Source organism: Pongo pygmaeus, chromosome 1 (assembly GCF_028885625.2).
Source record: "Pongo pygmaeus isolate AG05252 chromosome 1, NHGRI_mPonPyg2-v2.0_pri, whole genome shotgun sequence".
Classification (NCBI taxonomy): Eukaryota; Metazoa; Chordata; class Mammalia; order Primates; family Hominidae; genus Pongo; species Pongo pygmaeus.
Genome location: NC_072373.2, coordinates 192806638 through 192833430, shown reverse-complemented (window position 1 = coordinate 192833430; position 26793 = coordinate 192806638). Strand labels below are relative to the sequence as shown.

General features: G+C 43.9%; 1 protein-coding gene and 1 non-coding gene across 6 annotated transcripts in view; one reads left to right on the top strand and one right to left on the bottom strand.

Moving 5' to 3' along the window:
* The window catches only part of INPP5B (inositol polyphosphate-5-phosphatase B), an 82538-nt gene that overhangs the window by 14115 nt on the left and 41630 nt on the right, over positions 1–26793 (bottom strand). For all 5 annotated transcript variants that reach the window (XM_054494658.2, XM_054494667.2, XM_063657424.1 and 2 more), the window contains 10 exons: positions 16075–16171; positions 14264–14431; positions 12928–13029; positions 12043–12157; positions 11580–11696; positions 10326–10513; positions 7488–7599; positions 4744–4853; positions 2828–2963; positions 141–251 (listed from right to left, as the gene is read on the bottom strand). In XM_054494658.2, the coding sequence (XP_054350633.1) occupies positions 141–251; positions 2828–2963; positions 4744–4853; positions 7488–7599; positions 10326–10513; positions 11580–11696; positions 12043–12157; positions 12928–13029; positions 14264–14431; positions 16075–16171 (1256 nt within the window). The remainder of the gene's footprint in view (positions 1–140; positions 252–2827; positions 2964–4743; positions 4854–7487; positions 7600–10325; positions 10514–11579; positions 11697–12042; positions 12158–12927; positions 13030–14263; positions 14432–16074; positions 16172–26793) is intronic.
* LOC129023380 (U6 spliceosomal RNA) lies at positions 9707–9809 on the top strand. The gene has a single exon (XR_008496790.1). It is a non-coding gene; the product is annotated as a U6 spliceosomal RNA (small nuclear RNA).

Genomic DNA, 26793 nt, shown 5'->3' with positions numbered 1-26793 from the left:
CACCATGTTAGCCAGGATGGTCTTGATCTCCTGACCTCATGACCTGCCTACCTCAGCCTCCCAAAGTGCTGGGATTACAGGCGTGAGCCACTGCACCTGGCCTGAGCCCAATGCTAATATTCTTAACATATCCTTCCTACCTCTCGCTTGGACAGGGACACAGAAGGAATGTTGGCATTTTCCATCTTATCCAGGGAGCGAACAATTTCCTCCAGAGTCTTCCGGTAAAGCTCGTCATTTATGACCCTCACCTGAAAGGCAAACATCAGAGACTGAGTACCTTGGCTTCTGCCCATTTCCTCTTTCTCAGTATAGACGGCATTCACAGCACTGGGAAACAGCAGTTGACAGCAACACAGAAAACAAAGGCTTTAGATTTAATTAATTAATGAACTCCATTAACAATTGACTTAGAAGGATCTGCCAGAGGCAAAGCTTGTGGTACAGGCATCTGCTTCCTGATTACCAGGAAAAATACATGGAAGTGAAAGCATGGTTAGCAGTTAGTTCTGCCAGGTCTTAGGCCCAGGGCAGAAAAATGCTTGCCCAGTACCTAGCTCTATTTTGCTTGCTGCCACCGACAGGCCAGCAGTGAGAACCTTTAAGGCTTTGATTTAAAGCAGTGTTTCTCAAGCTTTTTTTTTTCTTTTTTTTTTGCAACAAGGTCTTGCTGTCACCCAGGCTGGAGTACAGTACAGTGATCTTGGCTCACTGCAACCTCCGCCTTCTGGGTTCAAGTGATGCTCCTACCTCAGCCCCCCAAGCAGCTGGGACCACAGACACAAGCCATCATGCCCAGCTAATTTTTTTACTTTTTGTAGAGATGAGGGGTTTTGCCATGTTGCCCAGGCTGGTCTTGAACTCCTGAGCTCAAGCAATCCACCCACCTCAGCCTCCCAAAGTGCTGGGATTACAGGTGTGAGGCATTGTAATGATAATAAAGAGCCACCGCAAATAGATAATAAATAAATGAGAAGGCTCATGCCTGTAATCCCAGCACTTGGGGTAGCCAAGGCAGAAGGATCGCCTGAGCCCAGGAGTCACTTGAGACCAGTCTGGGCAAGATAGCAAGATGCTGTCTCTTAAAAAAAAAAAAAAAAAAAGGGCCCAGTGGCTCACGCCGGTAATCCCAGCACTTTGGGACGCCGAGGCGGGCAGATCACGAGGTCACGAGATCAAGACCATCCTGGCTAACACGGTGAAACCCCGTCTCTACTAAAAATACAAAAAAAAAAAAAAAATTAGCCAGGCGTGGTGGCGGGCGCCTGTAGTCCCAGCTACTCGGGAGGCTGAGGCAGGAGAATGGCGTGAACCTGGGAGGCGGAGCTTGCAGTGAGCCGAGATGGCGCCACTGCAGTCCAGCCTGGGTGACAAAGCAAGACTCCATCTCAAAAAAAAAAAAAACAAATTAGCCAGGTAAGGTGACACACACATACAGGCATGCCTATAATCCTACCTACTGAGGAGGCTGATGTATGTGGGAGGATTGCTTAAGCCCAGCAGATTGAGGCTGTGCCACTGCATCACTGCACTCCAGCCTGGGTGACAGAACAAAACAGTGTCTTTAAAAAAAAAAAAAAAAGAAAGAAAAGGCTGGGAGCGGTGGCTCATGCCTGTAATCACAGCACTTTGGGAGGCCGAGTCAGGTGGATCACGAGGTCAGGAGATCGAACCCCATCCCTACTAAAAATACAAAAAAATAGCCAGACGTGGTGCAATGTGCCTGTAATCCCAGCTACTTGGGAGGCTGAGGCAGGAGAATCGCTTGAACCTGGGAGGCGGGGGTTGCAGCGAGCCGAAATCGCGCCACTGCACTCCAGCCTGGGTGACAGAGCGAGACTCCATCTCAACAGAAAAAACAAAAAGGAAAGGAAGAAAAAGATGCCGATCTCATAGGTAATCAGGGAAATGTAATCTAACATAATAAAATATCTGCTTATTGGGTTGGCAAAAATTTTGAAGATTGATAAAACCCAATATTGACAAGGGTATGGGAAAATAAACTTATACATGGTTGGTAGAAGTATAAAGTGGTAAAACTGTTGTGAGGATAATTTAGCAAGATCTAATAAATTTAAAATACATTTTTTATTTGAACCGCTAATTTCATCTCTAATAATTTCATTCTATAGAATACACTGATACACAAACATACATGTGAAGGGTGGTCACAACAGCACTGTGTATAATAATACAAGATCTAATAAATTTAAAATACATTTTTTATTTGAACCGCTAATTTCATCTCTAATAATTTCATTCTATAGAATACACTGATACACAAACATACATGTGAAGGGTGGTCACAACAGCACTGTGTATAATAGCAAAACTTTGGAAATAACTTTATGATCATCAATACATACATTATGGCTCATCAATACTATGGAATACTTTGAAACCTTTAAAAATAATGAGAAGGAAGCTCTACTTTTACTGTCCTGGAAAGATCTCCTGAGACATATTCAGTCGAGGAAAAAAAGATGTCCTCAGAGCAAAATGTATAATATGATCTCTTTTACAAAAAAGGAAAAATATCCTCAATGTTGTATACACAATACTGACACATCCATTTATAAATGCATAGAGAAAGGTCTGCAAAGAGACAGTTCAAAAATGCAAAAGGGAACTTCCATGTATGAGGAAAAATGCAGAGGCATACTAAAACAATTATTAAACAAGTTGTTAATAATTGTTTTAAATTGTCCTAAAAGGGGCTTCCTCCCTCTCAAAAGGAGAGGAAGAAACCAGAAAGACAAGAAATGGTCTTAGTTGTGAAAGCCAATTCCCTCCAGAATGATTACAACAGGTACCAGCTGCCACCTACCCCGATGTCAAACACTGAGCTGACAGGCTTGTGGTCACTGGTCTTCAGGGCCATGTGGCTCTGGTAACTCAGCTGAGTGATGTTCTTCCCTTTCCAGAGGATCCGGTCACACCAGGCAGGAGCACGGCACTTCTCACTGAAATGCAAAGTCCACACTGGAAGTACTCACAGAAACAGCAGTGCCCGCTGCCTGGCGAGTGCCCTGGCTCAGGTGGGGAGTGATGAATCAGGGCCTTCATGTCCATGTGGCTAAGTCATCTGAGGCAGCAAGAGCAATTCGGGCCCACCAAGGGATAACATGTATCCTGTGGGTATCATCCAAAACAACTATGAAAGCTCAAAGCCAAAACAGAGTTCAGACTGATTCTCTGATCTTTATCCTCCTATGAGAATCAGGAGAGAATTAAAAAATCAATCTGACAGTAAGCATTCTACAGTCTTTATTTTTTATTTTTATTTATTCATTTATTTATTTATTTATTTATTTTTATAGAGATGGAGTCTTGCTCTGTCACCCAGGCTGGAGTGCAGTGGTGTGGTCTCGGCTCACTGCAACCTCCGCCTCCCAGGTTCAAGCAATTCTCCTACCTCAGCCTCCCGAATAGCTGGGACTATAGATGTGCACCACCATGGCTGGCTAATTTTTTGTATTTTAGTAGAGGTGGGGTTTCACCATGTTGCCCAGGCTGGTCTTGAACTCCTGAGCTCAGGCAATCTGCCCGCCTCGGCCTCCCAAAGTGCTGGGATTACAGGCGTGAGCCACCGCACCCAGCCTATGGTCTTTAAAAGCTCCTGGTTAAGGCCAGGCACGGTGGCTCACGCCTGTAATCCCAGCACTTTGGGAGGCCAAGGCAGGGGGATCATGCGGTCAGGAGTCATGAGGTCAAGAGATTGAGACCATCCTGGCCAACATGGTGAAACCCTGTCTCTACTAAAAATACAAAAATTAGCTGGGCGTGGTGGTGTGTGCCTGTAGTCCCAGCTACTCGGAAGGCTGAGGCAGGAGAATTGCTTGAACCCGGGAGGCAGAGGTTGCAGTGAGCCGAGATTGTGCCACTGCACTAAAGCCTGGCGACAGAGCGAGACTCTGTCTCAAAAAAAAAAAAAAAAGGTGCTAGTTAAGAGAACAGCCTCTGAAATCCCACTGCCTGGGTTCAAATCCTACCTGTACCCCTTGTCTGCTTGGGGGCCTCTAATTTTTCTATATGCTTCAGTTTCCAATCTCATAAAATGAGGTTAATAAATCATACCTACTTCAACAGGTTCTTGAGGATTAAATGAGAAAATAACAAGTGCATCAAATAGTACATGGCACATGGTAAGCACTAATAAAAATATTAACTACTGACTTTGGGAGGCTGAGGCAGGCGGATCACTTGAGGTCAGGAGTTCAAGACCAGCTTGGCCAACATGGTGAAACCCCGGTCTCTACAAAATTAGCCGGGCCTGGTGGCACATGCCTGTAATCCCAGCTACTTGGGAGGATGAGGCAGGAGAATCGCTTGAACTCGGGAGGCAGGGGTTGCAGTGGGCCAAGATCCAGCCATTGTACCCTAGCCTGGGTGACAGAGCAAGACTCCGTCTCAAAACAAACAAACAAACAAAAATATTAACTACTGTGTAATGTCCAAGTACCAGCTAAGTTAGTTGGAATCATCTCATCCTAGGCACAGCTAAAAAGTAAACCAGTATTAAAAATTATTATGGAACAAAGGCTAAGGCAGTCACAAAGTTAATACATGGGAAAGAAGGCTGCTTCATGAGCAGATACTGAGACAAAATGTTTGATCAGAGTGCAAAACATAGGGAAAAAGTCACAGGAAGCATATATTCTTCCTTAGGTCCAAAAGGGCAAGTACTTCCCAGAATTTCTGGGTTTCCGTTTGCTCAACCCTTTGAAGCAACCTCTGACCTACCTGGTATCCCAGTCGTCAGAGCCCGTATCATACTTGTAAGTAGGCTGGAATGTGAGCTCACCCTCTGTGAAGCCTTCAAAGACAGTCTTTGCAGCCACCTGAATTTTCAGCTATACAAAAGGATGGGAGAAAAAAAAAATCTCAGAATAAAAAGGTCAAACTTTGAATCAGTGGAGAAAAGGATATCAATCTGGAATTCAAACTCTAACCCAAAGGAAAAAGCCCTAAAAGAAAGTTATTCTGTAGGATCTTAATTAAGTTAGCTAACTCCTAGGAAGTGGACAAGCTGACCACTCCTTTGCCTATATATGGTTTTTATTTTTTATTTTTTAAGTTTTTAATGTTTGTTTATTTATTTATTTATTTATTTATTTAATTTTGAGACGGAGTCTCGCTCTGTCACCCAGGCTGGAGTGCAATGGCGCAATCTCGGCTCACCGCAACCTCCACCTCCCAGGTTAAAGCGATTCTCCTGCCGCAGTCTCCTGAGTAGCTGGGATTACAGGCACACGCCACCACGCCCGGCTAACTTTTGTATTTTTAGTAGAGACAGGGTTTCACCATGTTGGCCAGGCTGGTCTCGAACTCCTGACGTGATCCACTCGCCTCCGCCTCCCAAAGTGCTGAGATTATAGGCGTGAGCCACCGCGCCTGGCCTAATGTTTTTTATTTTTCAGTCTCATTCTGTCACCCAGGCTGGAGTGCCATGGTGCGACCATAGCTCACTACAGCCTCCATCTCCTGGGCTCAGGCAATCCTCCTGCCTCAGCCTCCCAAGTAGCTGGGACTGCAGCTGTGCACCACCACACAGCTATATTTAAAAATTTTTTAGAGACAGGGTCTCACTATGTTGCCTAGGCTGGTCTCAAACTCTTGGCCTCAAGTGATCCTGCCGCCTTGGTCTCCCAAAGTGTTGGGATTGCATGTGCAAGCCATTGTGTCTGGCTAAGGCTCTTTCATAAGAGCACAGCTACACCCAAAGGGCCTGAGTATCATCTTACTGAGATATCTTTAAGAGGATTAGGTACCACTTAACAAAACTAATAGTTTTTCTCTTCCAGGTATCAAACACTTCATCTGTGTAGCACAGTTGCTCCAAATATACACAAAGATAGAACTGTGTTGTCAAATTAGTTATGCGAACTGGGGGAAGCTCTGTGCCTTGGTTTCTCTACCTGTAAATTTTGGATTTATAATAGAATCTACCTCATAGGGTCTTTAGAAAGATTCACTGTCAACTTAAACAATGCCTGACACATTAGGAAAACAGCTAGCATCCTTCCTATGAATTTTAGGCGTGCCTTCCAGATCACACTTTCAGCAAGATCAAAACCACAGGTGCTCTTCCCTCTTCCCTGGAGCACCACACTTGGCACTACATGGACTGGTGAAGAACTGTCAGCTCTAACATTGTACACGGTCAGCTATTTAGTAGATACTACTTGCCAAATTCCTGAAAAAACTATTTAAAAAGCAATAGAAAATAGTAAAAATGTAGGTATGAATGTAAGCTGATGCTTACATATAGACCTTAAAACCATGTGGTAAGCAGATAACACACAAAATGGGTACTACTACTTCAGGAAAGACCAGAAAAGAAGGCAAGTGGAGATGGGTATCGAACTACAAGAGAAATTAGAATGCCTCAGACCAGAACACAGAGGAGATAAACAGAGAAAGACATAAGTAAGTTGAGAATCTTTTTCTTTAATTAATCTGCACTAGGGAAAAAAAGATAATAGAGGCCGGGCATGGTGGCTCATGCCTGTAATCCCAGCGCTTTGGGAGGCCGAGGTGGATGGATCACAAGGTCAGGAGTTCGAGACCAGCCTGGCCAGCACGGTGAAACCCCATCTCTACTAAAAATATAAAAAATTAGCTGGGCATACTGGCGCGCGCCTGTAGTCCCAACTACTTGGGAGGCTGAGGCAGGAGAATTGCTTGAACCCAGCAGGCAGAGGTTGCAGCAAGCTGAGGTCACGACACTGCACTCCAGCCTGGGTGCCAGAGTGAGACTCTGTCTCAAAAAAAAAAAAAAAAAAAGATAATAGAAAGATTTAGACACTAATGACAATACTAAGGTTACTAAAAGGGAGGATACAGAACAACAACAAAAAAGGACTTTAACATTCTGAACAACTTGACCACCTGAACAGGTCTACAGGTCTGAAATCTACTGAGAGAAGTAGCCAGAAGAAAGTCACAGGGAAACAGATTCTCTTGTACTGTGAAACAGCGAGTGCTCTGAGAAGGAAATGCTACATCAAGCAACGATGGAGAACAGCAGGTTACAGAACTGATTCCTACAGTAAGTGAGGAAAGCCACTTGGGAAGAGCTGTCACTCACACTGGAGAAGTCTGGTGAGGAGAAGCACAGAGGAGAAGGAGGCTCATTCTAAAAACCATTATTACATCGTCTTAAATATACCAAGTCCTTTCTTTACAGAAGCTTGGTACTCTTTTAGCCCTAACTTCAGACCTCTTGAATAAATGAATGACAAGGTGAGAGAGAGAACATGCTCTTGCTCCCAAAGGAGACAAGGTGCTTCAGGAGAGAGTCAACGGGGAGACAATTACGGAAGAGGGAAATGCAGATGAAATGAAGAAATGACTGGACAACATCAGGAACTCAGGGAAACCTCCCAAGCCAAGGAAGAAGAGGCTGCAAGTTTGGAAGCCAGGCTTTTCTGTGTCCTCACGGTGGAGGACAGCTGCTGGAAGAGGGCACAGGTGGCCATCTGTACCTGATCATATGCATACAGGGTTTGAAAGTCCTTCTCTTCGATGAGCTTTTTCACTTTTTCCACATCCAGCTCTTCTATCCTGTAGTTGAGGTCCCCCAGCCACAAGATCACACTGTGAGGACAGAGCACAAAGGTAACAGGGTTTAGGAGGATCTTTAACCTGATCTATCCAGGGTGTTTCTGACAGAAGGCCCCTGAGGCTTAGCCTCTTGGGAGGTGGGTGGGAAAATGGCTCAACTGTTCAGGAAATTTTTTTCTCTCACCATCCCATTTAATATTCTAATGTAATGCTTACTCAATTATCTTGGTCCAAGTTCATTATAAACAGCCTTGTGTTCTCCTTAACTCTTTTATTCTTGTAGGTTGGAAAGACAGCCTAATAAGATCTAAAAGATAGTAATTTACCCCATTCCTGGGCAGAGGGAAAAAAAATCAAGAATTGAGAGTCACGCCAATCATCCAGAGACCCCAAATCAGATGATGCCATGATGCCACCTCTGCCTCTGTGTATACTGCAGTCCACAAAACACACTCTCAGCCTTTGTTTCTAGAGCAGAGTTCCTCTGAAACAAAGTTCAAACTTTATAGTGAAGCCTGGATTTAACCAGCAGTATATCATTGGTTGGCTCTTTCTGTACTGCTGAGTAGAGTGTAGAAGGTGTTTTATTCCTCCTGTTGCTTTGGGAAAAAGCTAACTGAAGGCTCCCTGATGACACTGTATATCTCATTAAGTCTAATACTGCTGTATCTGAAGCCAACAACCATGTCATTAGAGAATCTGCACAGCAGTACACGCACACCAAAATTAATGCATCCACAAACTAAAAGCAGACAAACTGACACATAGGCTGCGACCTCACAAACTAGGATGCTGCAGGTTCACCAGAATGGAAGAGCTCGGCTGCAAGACACTCCCTGCTAGGCTCCCTGGAGAAGAAAAACCATCCTGTCAGCTTCCAGAACACCAAAAAGCTCCAGACAGTTACACCTCGGCAGGCAGGACAAGAGGCATAACTCTGTTTACTCCTTGGCAGATATACGGCCCCAGTGGCTTCTTCCTCTTTATAAAAGAAGTGGCATAAGCTTCGACTGTTATCATAAAGTCTAAAATTCCAAAGCTTTGGCTTTAGACAAATAGGGAGTTTTAGAGATAAATTAGATAAAGTAAAGAGAAGAAACAAAAATTAGCATAAGATGCTCTCAGAAGCTGCAACTATAGCTTTGTAAAGTTGAATTAAGAGGAAAAAAAGACCAAGTGGATGCAAACAAATGTAGTCCAATTCTCAATCATACATGCTCTGGAAAGAACAGATATATAAAATCCTAAAACATACTTCTAAAAACTGGGTTTGAGATGCTCATTCTTTGGTTGTTTTCTTCATAATGTTGGAGGTAGGCAGACCCAAATTAAAATAAATCTTTAAAAAAAAGAAATCTTAAGCAGAACTCAGACTACAATATAGCTGTCAACTGCTGTTTTGTCACATTCTCTGCTCAAAATAAACTTTTCCCTCTCCTTTCACCTCTCCTTTCTTTTTTCTTTTCTCCTCTCTTTGTCTTCCCCCTCCCCTTCCCTTTCTCTTATCTTCCTGCCTCAGCTTCCTGAGTAGCTGGGATTATAGGCACGCAGAATCACACCCAGCTAATTTTTAAATTTTTTTCAGAGACAGGTTCTTACTATGTTGCCCAGGCTAGTCTTGAACTCCTGGGCTCAAGCGATCCCCCCACCTCAGCCTCCTAAAATGCTGGGATAACAGGCATGAACTACTGCACCCAGCCTCACTTTCTTCTTATTTCTGGCTGCTATACTATAGCAGCCAGGGATTCTCACACATGTTGATAAAATTAAATACTGAAAAAACAAATGGCCGGGCGTGGTGGCTCATGCCTGTAATCCCAGCACTTTGGGAGGCCGAGGCGGGCGGATCACGAGGTCAGGAGTTCGAGACCAGCCTGGCCAATATGGTGAAACCCCACTCTCTACTCAAAATACAAAAATTAGCCAGGCCTGGTGGCACACACCTGTAGTCTCAGCTACTTGGGAGGCTGAGGCAGGAGAATCGCTTGAACTGGGAGGTGGGGGTTGCAATGAGGCGAGATTGCGCCACTGCACTCCAGCCTGGGAGACAGAGTGAGACTCTGTCTCAAAAATAAATATATAAATAAATAAACCTTATACTTTCCCAAGGACACATGATGCTTGAGAAAGACTCTAGAGTGTGCTTGCTTCGGCAACACGTATACTAAAACTGAAATGATACAGAAAGATTAGCATAGTCCCTGAGCAAGGATGACATGCAAATAAAAATTTAAAAATAAAATAAGAATGCCGGGCACGGTGGCTCACGCCTGTAATCCCAGCACTCTGGGAGGCCGAGGTGGGCAGATCACGAGGTCAGGAGATTGAGACCATCCTGGCTAACACGGTGAAACCCTGTCTCTACTAAAAAATACAAAAAATTAGCCGGGCGTGGTGGCGGGCGTCTGTAGTCCCAGCTACTCGGGAGGCTGAGGCAGGAGAATGGTGTGAACCTGGGAGGTGGAGCTTGTAGTGAGCCTAGATCGCACCACTGTACTCCCGCCTAGGTGACAGAGCAAGACTCCGTCTCAAAAAAAACAAACAAAAAATAAGAAAAGAGAAAGACTCTAGAGATCTGCCAGATGGCAAGTTAGGAAACTAAATATTTTCAAGAGATATAATCCATGTATAACCAAGAGGTGGCAGCTGCCACCACTGCAGCAATAGGAAACCACCACCAGGCATCTCCCCATGAAAAGACAGAGCCCACAACTCTACGTACTCATGGTAAACCGCATGGGGTGGAAGCCCAGACTCACTCGTGGTTGCTGATGGTGAGAGGGGGAAGGCTTGGGTCAGGCTGACAAAACTGCATTCGAGAACAAATGTCCTTATAGTCCTGGTTCCTCCTCTCATACTCTTCAATGTGGGCTGCCAAGTGAGAATTCACAATGCAGATGCTGGTGTTGTGGAACTGGAACCTGATCGCCACGCCTCCCTTGTTGCCCTATGGAAAGGATCCCCAAAGAAATCCAATTCAAACTTAATTATGTCAGTCATTTAAACCTACGAACTTTCTGGCCGGGCACGGTGGCTCACACCTGTAATCCCAGCACTTTGGGAGACCGAGGCGGGTGGATCATGAGGTCAGGAGTTCAAGATCAGCCTGGCCAAGATTATGAAACCCCGTCTCTACTAAAAATACAAAAATTAGCCGGGTGTGGTGGCAGACGCCTGTCATCCCAGCTACTCTGGAGGCTGAAGCAGAGAATTGGTTGAACCCGGGAGGCAGAGGTTGCAGTGAGCTGAGATCACGCCACTGCACTCCAGCCTGGGCGACAGAGTGAGACTCCATCTCAAAAACAAACAAACAAACAAAAACTCTACAGACTTTCAAAATGTTTTGTCTTAATCTTTATAATAATCCTGTGGGATTATCTATATTGTACAGATTAAAAAAAAAAAAAGAAGGTAGAATGACTAGCCAGTCAATGGCAAAGCTGAATCCACAACCTAACTCTCTTGAACTCCTGGCCTCAAGTGATCCACCCACCTCAGCCTCCCAAAGTGCTGGGATTACAGGTGTGAGCCACCGCGCCCAGCCCCAAAACCTAGCTCCCTTAATCCAGTATTCTTTTCACTAAATCACAGGCAAACCATAGGTACCCTTTGAAAACACAAAGCTGTAGCTCTCAAAGAAGAACTTAAAAACAGAACTTTAATGGCCTCAATAAGAAGAGGAAATTGCAAACCTACTATCAGCATTCTTTGTTTTTCTGAATGACCCAGCATAATTTCTGCAACATACTTCATGGGTGAAATGGGAGGATCAACTGGAGGCTCCAGTGTTGGTGAATATGAGGACAGGCGCTAATTGGTTAAATCAGCAGGTAGTTCACTAAAACACAGTTTCTAAATAGTTTGCTCAACTGAGCCCTGCTTGAGGGTATGATTCATCTTGGAATATTGGCACCTTCAAACTGGGACACATGTAGTCACTGTGTCATCAGAAGTGGTCAATACCTCAGGAGCTAAGGTCCTCAATGTGCCAAACATACCAACCAAGGACTCACCATCCTCCCCATGATTCCTGTCCCCACAGTCTCAGCTTCCACTTCTGAGATATAAGCTGCATGCTCCTGTCTGACATATAACAGCAGCATAATCCCAACCAGTCGGATAAGCTTCACCTGGAAAAGAGAGACGCGGCATTAAACAGAAATTGCAAACGGGAATAAATACCCCAAAGGAAACATGGTCTGGAAGCTGGCTGAGAGTATTAATGTGTCTCCTTCTCCACACTACAACACAGGTAATCATCTGTTCAATTCACCAAGAATGCTATGTGCTAACCTATGAGTGCCCAGACCCTGCATCTTTCCCACCTGGAGGCACCCCTTCTGGAAGATCTGGAAATGAAAATTGCAGGATAATTAATACTGGCTTAAGATAAAGGTCATGGAAAAGGTGAAAAATGATCTTGGAATTTCCCTGCATGGCAACATAAAATTAAGAGGTCCCTGACTCCTCTCTTACCTTTGCATATTTGGCATCTAGATGAAGACCCTCTGACACAGCTTTGAACCACTCTTCCTCCTTTGGGGTATCGTGAAAGAAAAAAGCTTCCTTACTCAGATCAAGTTCCTGGAACCTATTTTGAGAAGCAACCAGTTAGACAGTAAAGAAAAGTAATGTGCAAATGACACATTCTCAGATTGGTTTAGGTGCATAAGCCCTAGCTTTCTAGCTAAACTTCAGGACCCTCAGGAGGAAAAAATAAACACTTAGAGCCAAGGAACTAAATGCCAAGGAACTTTCCAGGTGCTGTTGCAAACAAAAACCCATTTCCTTCTCATGACCAGCCTATTAAGTAGTTCAAAGTGTCCCTATTTTTCATCTGTAACCCCTAGTTCACACAAGCACCAAGTGGCAAACTGGGATTCAAACCTTGGTCTATATAAATTATGAATTCTAGGTCTTTTCAATAATGATACAAGCTTTGCTGCCCCTCCCCACCAGTAATGCCCAGTATAGAGATGAGAAGATTAAAAAAAAAAGACTAACTGATGGGACTTTCTTCAGCTAACCTTCCTTCTCTGGCAAAAGATAGTTTTGCTTGGTAACCAAAAATGTATTGAATGTCCAAGCAATAAAGTTCAGTTCAGGATGCACTGAGTTCAGAATGCAATTCAGGATTTTCACAGAAGATTACACTAAGAATTAAATATTAGCACTTAAATGCCAAGCACTCCACTTTAATAGTGGCAGACATTTGCTTGCCATGAGGAAGAACATCAAACAGGGAAGCAGCTGTTATCAGCTGTTCATTTTTCAAATCCTTCACCTGCTGTGAAGACCCATCCTTCAACCACAGCTCTGTGTGCTTGAAGATGGAGAGGGGACTAGAAGAGAAGCACTCACCCTACACAATAGACATCTGGAGCCTGGATACCATTGCTCAGCCACAGCCGGAGGCATTCTTTGGGGGACTGCCCATTTACATTGTATGTTCCCACAAAAAACCTGTCACCAAAGAGAAATAATCAGTGACTCTGAATCACTATGGAGATAACAGGAGAAAGCATTTTATGCTGATTTATGCTGGTTTCCGTCTCTGTGGACTGGCATTTTAAGACATAAGAAATATCATTTCTAACCTAGACCAGGACTGCAGCACCAGGGGTGACTTGCAGTCTGTCATGGTATCTGTTGCTTTTGTGATAACAACTTCAAACAGTATAGGCCTACTCTGAACATTCCTACTTCCTTTAAACAGCCATTACCCAGGCATTATCTGCATAATTATTTGCCTTGTATATACTACTGAAATGAAAAAATGAAAAGTGCTTTGGTAATTACTTTTGGCAAGAAAGCAACAACAGTATTCAAAAGGCTATTTCTTCACCATAATTCACAGTTTATATCCCTAGAAACAATGTTATTTTATCTTATAGTCCCAATGCAATGATTTTGAAAGATCTAGCAGAATCCCACAACCTTTATTCATTTAGCTTTTAGTAATCCTGCCTAAAAAGATTACCAAACACCAGCTAACTTCATTTTACTAATTTCATTTTAAATAACTTTCTTCAAAGGCCCAGAATGACCAAGGGAGTATAAAACCTCGGAGGGATACATAAGAATCAGGAGGCCAGGTGTGGTGGTTCACACTTATAATCGCAACAATTTGGGAGGCCAAGGTGGGAGGATTGCCCAGGCTCAGGAGCTTGAGACCCATGTGGGCAACATAGTGTGACCCTGTCTCTACAAAAATTAAAAAATTAGCTAGGTGTGGTGGTGCACATGTGTATTACCAGCTACTCTAGCAGCTGAGGTGGGAGAGTTACTTGGGCCCAGGAGGCTGAGGCTGCAGTGAGCTGTGATTGTGCCACTGCACTCCAGCCTGGGCAACAAAGTGAGACCTTGTCTCAAAAAGATAAAACATAAAAAATAAATAAATAAAAGAATCAGGATGGCGCTCCTTCTTCTGTACCCATTTGTCTCTGCAAATATTTCTGTAACTATCTGCAAGTCGTGTCACTCCCACTATACCACACCTATCACCGTGCCCACCTAGAAAGGGCACAGAATAAATGCCTGTTAATAAAGAACGCATGGAATCACTCATTTCGAAAATGAGGGGAGAGATTCCATAGAAGAGTATGTCTCCAAATCCAGGTATAGGGGGAAGTGCTCAAATTCCAGAGAGCCAAATGATCATTCTGCTCTGAAAACATTCTAGAATCCAGTTAGCTACCTGAAGTTCTGGATATAGGTGTAATCCTCTTCTTTCTGTAGTAGATGTGATTTCACAATTGTATCTCGCAGTCCAAACTTCTGCATGGATAAAATATGAGCCTTGTCTGACACTGTGATAGTGGAGGAGCGAACCATGTCAGTAATTTCGGACCTGGATTTATTCTGTCTAGAAAAACAAAAATATTTTTTTCATATGTGGATGAGTCCCCATGGCAAAATGAATGAAAACAAAGCTAAAAGTTCCCCTATACAAGCATCTAAGTCACAGAAGACTAAAGGCGGCCAAAGTAAAATTTATTTACTAAAACAACACTATTTCTATGTGGAATTAAGTAAATTTATATTTTGTTGATTGTATAATATATTGGTCTGGAGATTTTCCTAATAACAGAGTCCCAGAATCTCAGACCAGAGGGGCATCTTAAAGATAACCTAATTCCCTCAGTTCTAAATGAGAAAAATGAAACCCAGTGTCATTAATGCCTCACCCACATGAATGGTGGCAGAGTATAGGATTCGAACATGTAATTGACAAGCCAGGCATGGTGACTCATGCCTGTAATCCCAGCACTTTGGAAGGCCAAGGGAGGCAGATCACTTGAGGCCAGGAGTTCCAGACCAGCCTGGCCAACATGGCAAAATCCCATCTCTACCAAAAATACAAAAATGAGCTGGGTGTGGTGGCGCATGCCTATAATCCCAGCTCCTCGGGAGGCTGAGACACAAGAACCGCTTAAACCTGGGAGGCGGAGGCTGCAGTGACTGGGTGACAAAGTGAGACTCTGTCTCAAAAAAAAAAAAAAAAAAAAAAAAGAAAAAAACTATAAAACCCTCTAGATCCTTTGACTTGATCATTCTATTCTGTACATCTATTCCATAGGAATAATCCAAAATAAAAAGAAAGGCAATGAAAATTTTTTTTTTTATTATTTGCATTGTACTGTATTTATAGTCGTAACTAAAATACTGATACAAGTAAGTGTTTTAGCTTGACCAGACAGATTCTGGAGATATTCAGTAGGGGGCACTGGAGTACAGACTTCAGATATTTATATAATAACACACCTCGGGGCCGAGTCAGGAAAGAGTAAATAAAACAGGAAAAAAGTCAGAGTCAGGAAACACCTAAAAGAATGAAAGAGTGAAATCAAACGTTTCTAATCTACATTTTCAAGGGAGGGCTAGACTGCCAGTTTCAAATCCTAGATTGGCCACTTGCTAATTCTGGGTCCTTGGGTGAGTTATATAACTTCTCATCACCTGAGTTTCCTTAATTGTAAAACAGAAAAAAGTACTTACCTCTTAGGCTAAAATAAGATAGTCCAAATAAGAGCAGGGTGCCTGGCAGTAAGTGCAAATAAATGTCAGGTATTATTAAGAACATTTCCAGCCAGGCACGGTGGCTCACGCCTGTAATCCCAGCACTTTGGGAGGCCAAGATGGGAGGATCAGATGAGGTCACGAGTTCGAGACCAGCCTGACCAACATGGAGAAACCCCATCTCTACTAAAAATACAAAATTAGCCGGTGTGGTGGCACATGCCTGTAATCCCAGCTACTCAAGAAGGCTGAGGCAGGAGAATCACTCGAACCCAGGAGGTGGAGGTTGCGGTGAGCCAAGATCATGCCACTGAACTCCAGCCTGGGAAACGAGCGAAACCTCTGTCTCAAAAAACAAACAAACAAAAAAAAAGAACATTTCCTAGGCCAGCTAACCCTGGGACAACTTACATTATACCCAAAATGGTCTCAGTACTATGAGGAGAACCTCAGTCCTACAAGGGACAAATGAAGGGAGAGTTGTATTACCTTGGTTGCAAGCTTTCTGGTTTATCTTGACCCCTGGAGCTTTGGTCCACAGGCACTCCTTTCCCATTTGGTCTCAAACCATCAAAGTTAGAACCACCTAAAGGGAAGGGGAAGAAATTAAAATATACATACATAGGCTGGACGTGGTGGCTCATGCCTGTAATCCCAGCACTTTGGGAGGCCAAGGTAGGTGGATCACCTGAGGTCGGGAGTTCGAGACCAGCCTGACCAACATGGAGAAACCCCGTCTCTACTAAAAATACAAAATTAGCCAGGCATGGTGGTGCATGCCTGTAATCCCAATTACTCGGGAAGCTGAGGCAGGAGAATTGCTTGAACCCGGGAGGCGGCGGTTGTGGTGAGCCAAGATTGTGCCATTGCACTCCAGCCTGGGCAACAAGAGCAAAACTCCATCTCAAAAACAAACAAATAAATAAATAAATGAAACATACATATGCTTTAATATACAGACAACGGCTTCAGAAATTGTAGTCTAGGAATTATTGGTAGTCCACATATTGCTTGAAAAGGCCTATGCTGATGTCTGGGTGAAGTCCCACAGACCATACACAGAAGGAGAAAAAAGTATCTCATCCGGGTATCTTTACTGCTGAAAATGTAACTATTCCAGCTAGTCTAACTCCCTTTTCTTGGATACGGGGTAAGTTAAGGAAAGAATAAAACCATTAAATCTGAAAACCTAAGTTTTATCACCTGCTTTATTATTTACTACCTCCTGACTTTGGAAAGCCATCTAACCTCTCTCAATCTCAGTAATTTGACCTGTCCTGCCTTCTTCACAGGTTTACTGTAGGGTCAACTGAGTTGATATGTGAGTAGGCACTTTAAAAGCAATACAACATATTATAAAACATAACACAGTGACTTCCACTCCAAAGAGGAGAAAGGCAATGGTCAGAGATTAAAACTGGAAATAGTCTAAGAGCTCTAGAAAATGAGAAGTGCTTGTCATTGTTGACAAATTGCCTTGAAATAAAAAAGCCCAAGGGCCCAACCCAGAAATATTTTGGGAAAGTCGTTAAACCAAGATAAACCTGGAAAGGAAAATTAATCTGCCAATAGCTCCTCTGCTCTTTAAAAGCCAGATCTCTTGTCAACAGGGAACAACATGAAGAGGTCACAGAGAGATGTGATTTTAAAACCCAAGTTATGGGAAGGAGCTCTGGAGGAATGAAACACCACTGAAGAATTTTGCTCTGAAGACTATTACTAAACATGGATTTCTCAACCACGCATTCACATGAACCAGAAAAAACAAACTTTTGAAAAAAGAAAGCATAATCACTTGAACATGAAAATAATTACACTTTAATGCCTCCAATCAATCACCAAATGCTATAGACTGAATATTTATACCCCTGCCCAAAGTCATATGTTGAAATCCTAACCCCCAAGATAACGTACTAGGAGGTGGGGCCTTTAGGAGGTGTGAGGTGTTTAGGTCACAAGGGTGGAGCCCTCATGATTGGGATTAGTGCCCTTATAAGGGTTGAGGAGACTAGAGTTCCCCTTTTGCTACGTGAGAACACAGTGAAAAGACAGCTGCCACTAAGCCAGAAAGCAGGCCCTCACCAGACATTGAATCTGCCAGCACCTTGATCTTGGACTTCTCAGCCTCCAAAACTGTGAAAAACAAATCTCTGATCTCTGCTTTTGTTTTGTGGTGTTTTTCCTGTATGTTTTTTTTTTTTTAATTATTATTTATTTATTTTTTGAGACAGGGTCTCCAGGCTGGAGTACAGCAGCCTGATCATGGTTCACTGTAGCCTTGACCTCCAGGGCTCATGTGATCCTCCCACCTCAGCCTCTCTGGTAGCTGGGATTAACAGGCACAAGCCACCATGCCCAGCTAACTTTTTGTATTTTTTTGTAGAGATGGAGTTTTGCCATGTTTCCCAGGCTGGTCTCGAACTCGGGCTCAAATGATCCTCCCACCTTAGCCTCTCAAAGTGCTGGGATTACAGGTGTGAGCCATCACACTCAGCCAAATCTCTGTTGCTTATAAACCACTCAATCTATGGTATTTTGTTATAACAGCCTATAGACTAAGGCTAAACTAAGACACCAAAGCCTTTCAATTTTGCTTCCTAAATGCCTCTCAAACCAATATATTCCTATCCCCAGTGTCACTGTGCTAGTCTAGGTTACCAACATCTCCCCTGAATGACTATAAAAGCCTCAACTAGTTTCCCTGCCTCTTTTCTCACCCCACCCTCTCCAACCCAATTTCTACACTGTGGCCAGAGGATTTTTTAAAAAAGTAAATCAGATCACATCACTTTAAATCTTTTAAAGGCTTCATACTGGATAAACCCAAATCCCTACATACAATTGCCAAGGCTCTTCCCAGTCTGGATCCTACCCACTGCTCTAGCCCCAATACTCACCACAGTCCTTCAGCCCCTACCTCCTTGATGCCATGCTTTAAGCATATTAAGGTTACTGCAGCTATACAAAGATCCCATCAGAAAGCAACTTCCCTCTTCTTCACTCTGCTTTATAAGGCTAACTCCTACCCATCCTGTGCCAGGGGTCGGTAAACTTTTTCTGTAAAGGGCCACAGAGTAAATATCCTAGGCTTTGCAGGTCATACAGTCTCTTGCAACTGTTCAACTCTGCTGTTATAGTGCAAAAGCAGCTGTGAGTGTGGCTGCATTCTAACGAAATGTTATTTATAGATGCTGAAATTTGAATATCATACAATTTTCACATATCACAAAGCATTATTCTCTTGAATCTTTTCAAACATTTAAAAATGCAAAAAATCATTCTTAGCTCATGAGCTGTATACCAAAGCAGATGGCAGGCTGGATTTGGCCTATAGGCTGCACTTCACCAACTCCTGCTATAGGCCATATCTTAGAGGTCATTTCCTCCAAGAAGACTTCTCTAACCTCTCCTAGGCTGGTCAGATGCCCTGACATTCGTGTTTCTAGGGCTCCCTGTACTCCCCATCAGTCTTGATTGCTGTGTACTGTAGGTGTTTTTTCCTCCCAGTTAGACTGTAAGCTTACTGAGGACAAGACTTTGTCTGATTTATGCATCACCGTATCCCCATCATTCAGCATACCACCCAGCACATTATAGGTAGTACAGTCACACAATTCAATATTAAATGCGCAATGAACCTGAATCCCTAGGTGCCTATATGTTTTTCTTTTCTTTTCTTTTTTTTTTTTTTTTTTTTTTTGAGACAGGGTCTCGCTCTGTTGCCCAGGCTGGAGTGCAGTGGCGCAAGCTTGGCTCATTGCAACCTCTGCCTCCCAGGTTCAAGCTATTCTCCTGCCTCAGCCTCCCGAGTAGCTGGGATTACAGACACGCAGCACCATACTCAGGTAATTTTTGTATTTTTGGTAGAGACGGGTTTTGCCATGTTGGCCAGGCTGGTCTCAAACTCCTGACCTCAGGTGATCCACCCACCTCAGTCTCCCAGTGCTGGGATTACGGGCATGAGCCACTATACCCGGCCCCTGTGTGCCTTATATGTTTAAATACATAACATCCAAGTTCAAGTCTGTAGCATTCTTTTGGAACGTTTGAGGTAATCTTCCCATTGTCTCCAAAATATAACAAAAATAAGAAAGGAGAACTAGAATGGGTTATGTCTAAAGTTCTACTAACCCATAGCTACTTAATAATTATTTCTGGAAATGAAATCCCCAGCTGGATTCTACTTCTCTTCCTTTACTCTCACTGAGCTATAATAAAGCTTAGAGAGCTAAGGTATTTGAGTTAGTAATGGTGTATTGGGACATCTGTTAGAATGACTGAAATTTAAAAAAAAGAAAACCAGCTGACAATTCCAATTGCTGACAAGGATGCAGAGGAGCAGTGACTCTCATCCATAGATAGTAGGCATGGAAAATCATACAGCCACTTTGGAAGACAGTTTGGCAGATTCTTAAAAAGTTAAACAGTCTTACCATATGTTCTACCCATGACACTCCTAGATATTTACTGATCTGAAAATACGCTGGGCACACCATGGCTTGTGCCTATAGTCCCAGCTATTCGGGAGGCTGAGGCAGGAGGACTGCTTGAGCCCAGGAGTTTGAGATCAGCTTGGACAATAGAGACCCCTATCTCTTAAAAAATAATAAAATAAAATAAAATAAAAATAAAAATAAAAATAAAATAAAATAAAAGTAGTGGCACATGCCCATAGTCCTAGCTACTTGGGAGGCTGGGGAGGGATGGTTACTTGAGCCCAGGAGTTCAAGGCTGCAGTGAGGTGTGATCTTGTCACTGCACTCCAGCCTGGGTGACAGAGGGAGATCCCACCTCTAAAAAATATGGCAAGAAAAATAATTTTTGTACACATAAAAACCTGCACAGAAATGTTTATAGCAGCATTATTTAAAATCACCAAAAACTGGAAGCAACCAAGATATATTTCAACAGATGAATAAACTGTGATACATCCATATAATAAAACATTAAGCAATTTAAAAAATTAGTTATCAAGCCATGAAAATACATGAATGAATCTTAAATGCATATTGCTAAGTGAAGGAAGTCCATATGAAAAGGCTATATATTATATGATTCCAATTACACAACATTCTGGATAAGACAAAACTATAGAGACGGTAAACAGATCAATGGTTGCCAGGGGTTTTGGGGGTGAGGGTGGGGTCAAATAAATGAAGAACAGGGGACTTTTTAGGACAGCAAAACTATACTCAAAGAAACCATAATGGTGGATACATGGTACTATCTATGGCTTTCAAAACCCACAGATTTTTACAACACAAAGAATGAACCTTGGCCAGGCGCGGTGGTTCACGCCTGTAATCCCAGCACTTTGGGAGGCCGAGGCGGGCGGATCACGAGGTCAGGAGATCGAGACCATCCTAACACGGTGAAACCCCGTCTCTACTAAAAATACAAAAATTTAGCCGGGCGCAGTGGCAGGCGCCTGTAGTCCCAGCTACTAGAGAGGCTGAGGCAGGAGAATGGCGTAAACCCAGGAGGCGGAGCTTGCAGTGAGCCGAGATCGCGCCACTGCACTCTGGCCTGGGCGAAAGAGTGAGACTCCGTCTCAAAAAAAAAAAAAGAATGAACCTTCATGTATACAAAATTTTAAAAAATCACTTAGGACGTCAGGAGATTCCGGAGTAAAATGCAGAAAATGACAAAAGTATCTAACCTGTATCACAAAGGTATGAAACCACCTCATTGAAGGCAGTAGGGGAAAAAGTGTTTACCTAAGTAACTTTAGAAACGAGTGGAATCTATACGACTAAAGGCGCCAGGAGCAGTGGCTCAAGTCTGTAATCCCAGCGCTCTGGAAGGCCGAGGCAGGCAGATCACCTGAGGTCGGGAGGTCGAGACTAGCCTGACCAACATGGAGAAACCCCATCTCTACTAAAAATACAAAATTAGCCAGGTATGGTGGCGCATGCCTGTAATCCCAGCTACTCGGGAGGCTGAGGCAAGAGAATTGCTTGAACCCGGGAAACGGAGGTTGCAGTGAGCCGAGATCGCGCCATTGCACTCCAGCCTGGGCAACAAGAGTGAAACTCTGTCAAAAAAAAAAAAAAGACTAAAGGCAAGTGGAACTGTACAGAAGCATTGTACTCTAGTTGATAATGGTGTTTCCATGGGGGTCCTGATTAACAATTCTGAGGCCAGACGCAGTGGCTCACACCTGTAATCCCAACACCACTTTGGGAGGCCAAGGCGGGCAAATCACCTGAGCTCGGGAGTTCGAGACCAGCCTGACCAACATGGAGAAACCCCGCCTCTATTTAAAATACAAAATAGCCAGCCGTGGTAGCACATGCCTGTAATCCCAGCTACTCGGGAAGCTGAGGCAATAGAATCGCTTGTACCTGGGAGGCAGAGGTTGCGGTGAGCCGAGATCGCACCATTGCACTCCAGCCTGGGCAACAAGAGCGAAACTCCACCTCAAAATAATAATAATAATAATTTTCTCAAGGTACGTCTAGGCCAAAAGGAATCCCTAACAGTTCTACTTAAGTAGTTAGGGCCAAATAAGTATTTAAGTCCTAACAACTTAGTAGCAATTTGAAAAAATAATGCACATAAAAAGAGTTCCATTTCATCTTTTCTTTTTGAGATGGAGTCTGGCTCTGTCGCCCAGGCTGAAGTGCAGTGGCGCCATCTCGGCTCACTGCAAGCTCCGCCTCCCGGGTTCACGCCATTCTCCTGCCTCAGCCTCCCAAGCAGCTGGGACTACAGGAGCCCGCCACCACGCCCGGCTATTTTTTTGTATTTTTAGTAGAGACGGGGTTTCACCGTGTTAGCCGGGATGGTCTCGATCTCCTGACTTCATGATCCGCCCGCCTCGGCCTCCCAGAGTGCTAGGATTACAGGCGTGAGCCACCGCGCCCGGCCGAACTACTTTCAACTGGAAGTTTGTCTGGTGTTCCCACATATCTCCATGTTTACCTTGAATTTTTTTTTTTTTTTTTTGAGGCAGAGTCTCACTCACTCTGTCACCCAGGCTAGAGTATAGTGGGGTAATCTCAGCTCATTGCAACCTCTGCCACCTGGGTTCAAGCAATTCTCATGCCTCAGCCTCTCGCGTAGCTGGGACTACAGGTAGATGCCACTACACCCAGCTAATTTTTGTTTTCGGTTTTTGTTTTTGTTTTTTTTTTTGAGACAGAGTCTCTCTCTTGTCACCCAGGATGGGATACAATGGCGCAATCTCAACTCACTGCAACCTCTGCCTCCCAGGTTCAAGTGATTCTCCTGCCTCAGCCTCCTGAGTAGCTGGGATTACAGGCACGCACCACCACACACAGCTAATTTTTGTATTTTTAGTAGAGATGGGATTTCACAATGTTGGTCAGGCTGGTCTCGAACTCCTGACTTTGTGATCCACCCGCCTCGGCCTCCCAAAGTGCTGGGATTACAGGCTTGAGCCACCACACCCTACCTGATATTAAATCTTATATTTATTCATTATTATTGGATGCCATTTCCACTAAATTGTGAGCTCTGCGAGGCAGGGACTTGGTCTTCTTTCTTCTGCTTCGTTGCCCAGTGCACAGCAGGCACTCAATGTATTAAGTACAGCAAAGTATCAGGAAATGTCAGCTGACGTCCAGCTCTACCACTATCTTCCTGTGTGACATGAGAAGCCACTTCTGCTCTTTGGGTCTCAGTTTCTTCATCTATAAAGTGGGGATTTTAAATATCAAAATTTCAGGGGCCTTTACCCTATGGAAAGGCACGTGCATTTTTCAAACTAAGGAGTTATGAGGAAGTGCTCTGCTTCTGCATGTCAGTGGTTTCTAACCACTCTCTCAGGATGTTTCTTTAGGTACTTTCTAACAGACTGAAAGGTCATCTCCTAAGGACCAACAGTTTGTCTCTGTGGATTCAGCTCACAGCCAGGGGTGCATAGCGTACTGATGGGAAAATGGCCCTGCATCTTGTCGATGTTTTCTCACAGGGGGTCTCTCAGGACAGTCCAGCAAGGACTAGAACATCTTCACTCATTACACTACATATGGAAACTTTAAGGCATGATGTGGGGGATTTCCAGCCACAGGGCGGTCTTCTCGGAATCTCCTCTCTAGAACCTGGCACAGAAGCTGGCTGTCAGAGCAGCTCTTGACCAGATTTGCCATTACACAGCCCCACAGTTCCCCCCTCTGGCCACAGCTTCCTGTCCTTTCTCCTCTCCTGCTTCCCTACTCCCACTCTGCTCTTTTTCCAACCTCAGACCTCCAATCTTTTTGTCACCCAATCTAATAGGTGACAATAGATATTCTTCCTTTTTTCCCCATCTTCGGTCACCAAGTCTTATGAATCCTCTATTCAATTTTTTTTTTTTTTTTTGAGACAGTCTTACTCTGTTGCCCAGGTTGGAGTGTGGTGGCGTGATCTCAGTGTGTCCTGAGTTGAAGCGATTCTCCTGCCTCGGCCTCTCAAGAAAGCTGGGATCACAGGCATGCACCACCACGCCCAGCTAATTTTTGTATTTTTAGTAGAAACGGGGTTTCACCATGTTGGCCATGGTGCTCTCAAACTCCTGACCACAAGTGATCCACCCACCTTGGCCTCCCAAAGTGCTAGGATTACAGGTGTGAGCCACCTCACCCAGCCTCTCTTAAATATTTTTATATCTGACTGTCTTCTCTATCCCTACTGTCATGCCTTAGTTTAGGCCCTTAATGTTTCTGGAAAGCCCACTTAATGATTTTCCTACCTCCATTTTCACCTCCTCCAATCCCATTCTGCCAACACCTAGAAGAAAACACAAATCTGGGTGGGCACAGTGGCTCATGCCTGTAATCCCAAGGCTTTGAGAAGCTGAGGCAGGAGGATTGCTTGAGTCCAGGAATCCAAGACAACATGGTAAAACCCTATTTCTACAAAAAAAATTTTTTTTTTTTGAGATGTTGTTTCACTCTTGTTAACCAGGCTGGAGTACAATGGCACAATCTCGGCTCACTGCAACCTCCACCTCCCGGGTTTAAACTATTCTCCTGCCTCAGCCTCCCGAGTATCTGGGATTACAGGCATGTGCCACCACACCCAGCTAATTTTTGTATTTTTAGTAGAGACGAGATTTCTCCATGTTGGTCAGGCTGGTCTCAAACTCCCGACCTCAGGTGATCGACCCACCTCAGCCTCCCAAAATATATTTTTTTAATTAACTGGGCATGGTAGTGCAAACCTGTAGTCCCAGCTACTCAGGAGGTGAAGGGGGAGGACAGCTTGAGCCAGGGAGCTCGAGGCTGCAGTGAGCCATGATTGTATCACTGCATTCCACCCTGGGCACTACAGTGAGACCCTGTCTCAAAAAAAAAAAAAAAAAGAAAAGAAAAGAAAAGAGGACAGGTCACTACTGTGGGTAAAATCCCTCAATAACTTAAATCATTTTATCAGAGGCATTTGAACCAGAGCAACTCCATCTTGAATAAGAGCTAGGTAAAATAAGGCTAAGACCTGCTGGGCTGCATTCCCAGACAGTTAGGCATTCTAAGTCACAGGATGAGATATGAGGGTCGGCACAAGGCACAGGTCATAAAGACCCCACTGATAAAACAGGCTGCAGTAAAGACGCCTGCTAAAACCCACCAAACCAAGATGGCCACGAGAATGACCTAGGTCATCTTCATTGCTACACTCTCACCAGCACCATGACAGTTTACAAATGCCATGGCAATGTCAGGAACTTACCCTATATGGTCTAAAAATGGGAGGCTTGAATAATCTACCCCTCGTTTAGCATACAATCAAGAAATAAAATAAAAATGGGGCTGGGCGCGGTGGCTCATGCCTGTAATCCCAGCACTTTGAGAGGCCGAGGCGGGTGGATCACGAGGTCAGGAGATCAAGACCATTCTAGCTAACACAGTGAAACCCCATCTCTACTAAAAAATACAAAAAATTAGCCGGGCATGGTGGCGGGCGCCTGTAGTCCCAGCTACTTGGGAGGCTGAGGCAGGAGAATGGCATGAACCCAGGAGGCGGAGCTTGCAGTGAGCTGAGATCGCGCCACTGCACTACAGCCTGGGCAACAGAGCGAGACTCCGTCTCCCAAAAAAAAAAAAAAAAAAAAAATTAGCTGGGCATGGCAGTGCATGCCTGTAATCCCAGCTACTTGGGAGGCTGAAGCAGAAGAATTGCTTGAACCTGGGAGGCGGAGGTTGCAGTGATCCAAAATCATGGCATTATACTCGACGGAGCAAGATTCTGTCCAAAAAAAGAAAAAGGCTTAAATAAAATATTTTTTGTCAGAAAAGTAAAAAGTATAATGCCTTTTAGTTCACATGACTTAAGTAATCTTTGGGAAATAAGAACAGTTTTACATGCAAGGTGTGTAAAGAAAGTGAAATGTGTTTTTCATAAAAGATTATAAGAAGTCAGTCAGGCATGGTGGCTCACACCTGTAATCCTAGAACTTTGGGAGGCCGAGGTGGAGAGATCACGAGGTCAGGAATTTGAGACCAGCCTAGCCAACATGATGAAACCCTGTCTCTACTAAAATACAAAAAATTAGTCAGGCGTGGTGATGCACGCCTGTAGTCCCATCTACTCAGGAGGCTGAGGCAGGGGAATCACTTGAACCCAGGAGGCAAAGATTGCAGTGAGCCGAGATCGCACCACTGAGCTCCAGCCTGGTGACAGAGCAAGACTCTGTCTCAAAAAAAAAAAAAAAAAAAGTCATGGGAATGTGGATTTTTTTTTCACCTAAAGGGTTAAAGGATTGTTTAAGTTAAATAGAATAAAACTGAAAGTTTAAGAGTTTGTTAATCTTGTAAATGAAATTCTGTGTGTGAACATACTGGCTAAAGTTAAGAGGGTATTATTCAGTTTTTCTGTAAATTAAATATTAGAACAAAAGTACAGTAAGTTTTTCTTAGAGCACTAATCTGCTCTTCAACAAAAAAAATTGTAAAGGGTTGGCCAGTCACGTTGGCTCATGCCTGTAATCCCAGCACTTTGGGAGGCCGAGGTGGGCGGATCACCTGAGGTCGGGAGTTTGAGACCAGCCTGACCAACAAGGAGAAACCCCATCTCTACTAAAAATACAAAATTAGCCAGGTGTGGTGGTGCATGCCTGTAATCCCAGCTACTCGGGAGACTGAGGCAGGAGAATAGCTTGAACCCAGGAGGCAGAGGTTGTGGTAAGCCAAGATCGTGCCATTGCACTCCAGCCTGGGAAACAAGAGCAAAACTCCATCTCAGAAAAAAAAAAAATTGTAAAGGGTT